The sequence below is a fragment of the Sinocyclocheilus anshuiensis genome, unplaced genomic scaffold (genome assembly GCF_001515605.1).
Source record: "Sinocyclocheilus anshuiensis isolate Anshui unplaced genomic scaffold, SAMN03320099.WGS_v1.1 scaffold1004, whole genome shotgun sequence".
NCBI classification, from domain to species: domain Eukaryota; kingdom Metazoa; phylum Chordata; class Actinopteri; order Cypriniformes; family Cyprinidae; genus Sinocyclocheilus; species Sinocyclocheilus anshuiensis.
In genome coordinates this window covers 127466-130300 of record NW_015548235.1, presented here as the reverse complement: position 1 = coordinate 130300, position 2835 = coordinate 127466, and the positions used below count along the sequence as shown (strand labels likewise).

The window sequence follows — 2835 nt, the reverse complement described above, 5'->3', positions numbered from 1 at the left end:
GAGGCAAGTTGGAGCTAAACTCTGCAGGACACCGGCCCTTCAGGACCGAGTTTGGACAGCCCTGCTCTATAGGATGAATTACAATATTAAAATTTGGCTTAGTGTTGGGGACTATGGGAGAAATAAAATCAGTTCTCCAAATATACAGACATAAACAGCATGTGTGCTTCAAGCAAACTTAAAACAGGCTTGGACTACCTCTTCTGCTGTCTATCACAGAATGCCCGAACTGTGTCAGACTCCGACTGCCAGAAATTCTGAAACATGACCAAGTGCATATGACAGAGAACGGCACTGATTTGTTCTATTAAATTTGCTTTGTTCAGATGAAAATATAAACATTTCAATTTGCTTTTGCAGGTAATCTATTTAATATGACAATGTGCCCATTTTATTGAGAAGCTGAGACAGACCACAGTCTCTTTCTCTATGGTTTTGAGAGACAGACAATCCTGCTCCAAACATGTCAACTGCTGCACCACTGTGTTCTGGAACTGCTCCAGATGCACCAACCTACATGCAGAACAGCATGGTTTGTTTTATGAATCTCAGCTATAACCATGTGGATTAAAAGAGAGCAGTGTTAGTGTTTAGTCAGCTGAATTGGTGATATGTTTATACTAGATTTACATGGTTTATGGACAAAAATCAAAGAAGTTGCTGAATGCTAATGCTGTGTTTTGTGCTCTGTACCTTTGATTGTGTACAGTTCCCAAGAGAGAAGTCACATTTCTCTGACAGTCTGTTAAAGATTGCAGGGATCTGGCTTCAATCTTCTTATACCTGCTCTGGATCACAAAGAAAACAATTCCATGCTGACTAAAATTAGGTGTTCACCCAAAATGTCCCTCATGCATGTCCCCGTTTAGCTTCTTTCATTTAACACAAAATGAGATAATTTTGAACATTAAATGACAGCATTTTTCTACTTGCCAAGCAGTAAAATGGCAAAGCCATAAAATTAGATTTGCAAACTATGGCCTAAACCATGAAAACGGTTTAGTTTTTTTTTTAAAGTTTAGTTTGTGCCAACCCTGGGTTTTAGGCAACACGAAAGTGGTTCAGATTTTAGCAGTTTTCAATGCTATAGTATGCTCCACGGCTAACCTGCTCCAGATCAGATTTCATCAAAATTGTGGGCAAAGTGACATCTCCGATGTAATAAAGCTCCAGATTAAAGGGCACTACATAGTAAAAGATTTTAAAGACAAAATTGTCTAGCTTTTAGCGATTATTTATTATTATTAATAAATAATAATAATAATAATAATAATAATAAATGATTTGTATATTATTTATATAAATATTACAAAAGCATTTTTAACAATTATTAAAGCATTTAGTTCAAATTATTATATATATATATATATATATATATATATATGGGGTGGGAGTGCACTCAATCACAGTATAACACCTAGTCAGTTAAACTTCAGGGATATCAATCCGTCCAATTAGAAAGCATAAGTAATTGTGAATCCGTTTCACCTGCTTTGGTGCAAATTAAAGTGACAACAGGTGCACTGGAGAGGCAACAACAAGACTACCCCAAAAAGGGAATTGTTTTGCAGGTGGTGACCACAAACAATTGCTCTCTTCTTATCATTCCTGACCGATTTGTCCCTAGTTTTGCGTTTTGTTAGAATCTCACTACTTGAGTAGCATGAGGCAGAATCTGCAACCCAATCAGCTTGCGTAGGTAGTCCAGCTCCTCCAGGACGGCACATCCATATGTGTTGTTGCAAGGAGGTCTGTTGTGTCTTCCAGTACAGTGTCAAGAGCATGGAGGAGATACCAGGAGAAGGGCTGTTACACAAGAAGAGCTGGACAGGGCTATATAAGGGCAACAACCCAGCAGCAGTACCGGTTCCAGTAACTGCCATGGGGTAATGTTATTCTGCCTATAATATAATCAAGCTTGACTCTTTTGTTGGTGGGTCAGTGATGGTCTGGGGAGGAATATATATGAGGGTCACACAGATCTTCACATGCTAGCCAGCGATACCTTACTGCTCTTAGGTACCAAATGAGATGCATTTACAAAACTGTTAGTTCCAAAACGGTCATGCTGGGTGATGTTGCAAGGCAGCATAATGTTCCCCATGGCATCTCCAGGCTCTTCACGTTTGTTGCATGTGTAAACCTGCTCATCCATGAAGAGAGAAAGGAGTTGACCCTGAACTCTTCATTATGTTTCTTTACACCATTCCTGAACTGTGTGTGCAGTGTATTAGGGTTCAATATCCTGCTGAAAGAGGCCACTGCCATCAGGAAATGCCATTCCCATGATGGGTGTACCTGGTCTGCAATGAGGTTTTGGTAGCACATGGCCCAGAGCATCACAGTCCCTTGACCAGCTTGTCATCTTCCCACATTGTATTGTGGTGCCATTACATCCCCAAATAAACATGTAAAAGGAAACACTGCTCCATGGTACAGTTCTGTTGCTTGTGTCCGCATTCTATGGGCTTTGGGCTGTGGACAGGGGTCATCATGGACACCGACCAATCTGTACCTACACAGGGCCATCATTAAAACTGTCACCACATAGATTTTCTACAAATGATGAGAATTCAATGCCCTAAATGCTGTCACCAAGTTGTGGTTTGTCCCTCCTCGACCACCATTTGGTTTGATGCTCCAACACAGTTGTCCGACCACAAAAATTTGGCCTTTGTCGAAGTCACTCAGGTCTTTATTCCTGCCAATTTCACCTTGATTAATAAAATTAACTTCACCTACGAGTAGTTAAAATGTTTTGGCTCATCACGGTGTGTGTGTATAACACACACACACACACACACACACACACACACACACATATATATATGTATA

At 40.1% G+C, this 2835-nt stretch overlaps 1 protein-coding gene across 1 annotated transcript in view; it reads right to left on the bottom strand.

Annotated features, from left to right (window-relative positions):
* Positions 1-2835, bottom strand: part of sycp2l (synaptonemal complex protein 2-like) — a 23412-nt gene that overhangs the window by 3027 nt on the left and 17550 nt on the right. Inside the window, exons 23-25 of the mRNA XM_016441846.1 lie at positions 694-788; positions 414-513; positions 199-257 (exon numbers count right to left, since the gene is read on the bottom strand). Coding sequence (XP_016297332.1) covers positions 199-257; positions 414-513; positions 694-788 — 254 coding nt within the window. The remainder of the gene's footprint in view (positions 1-198; positions 258-413; positions 514-693; positions 789-2835) is intronic.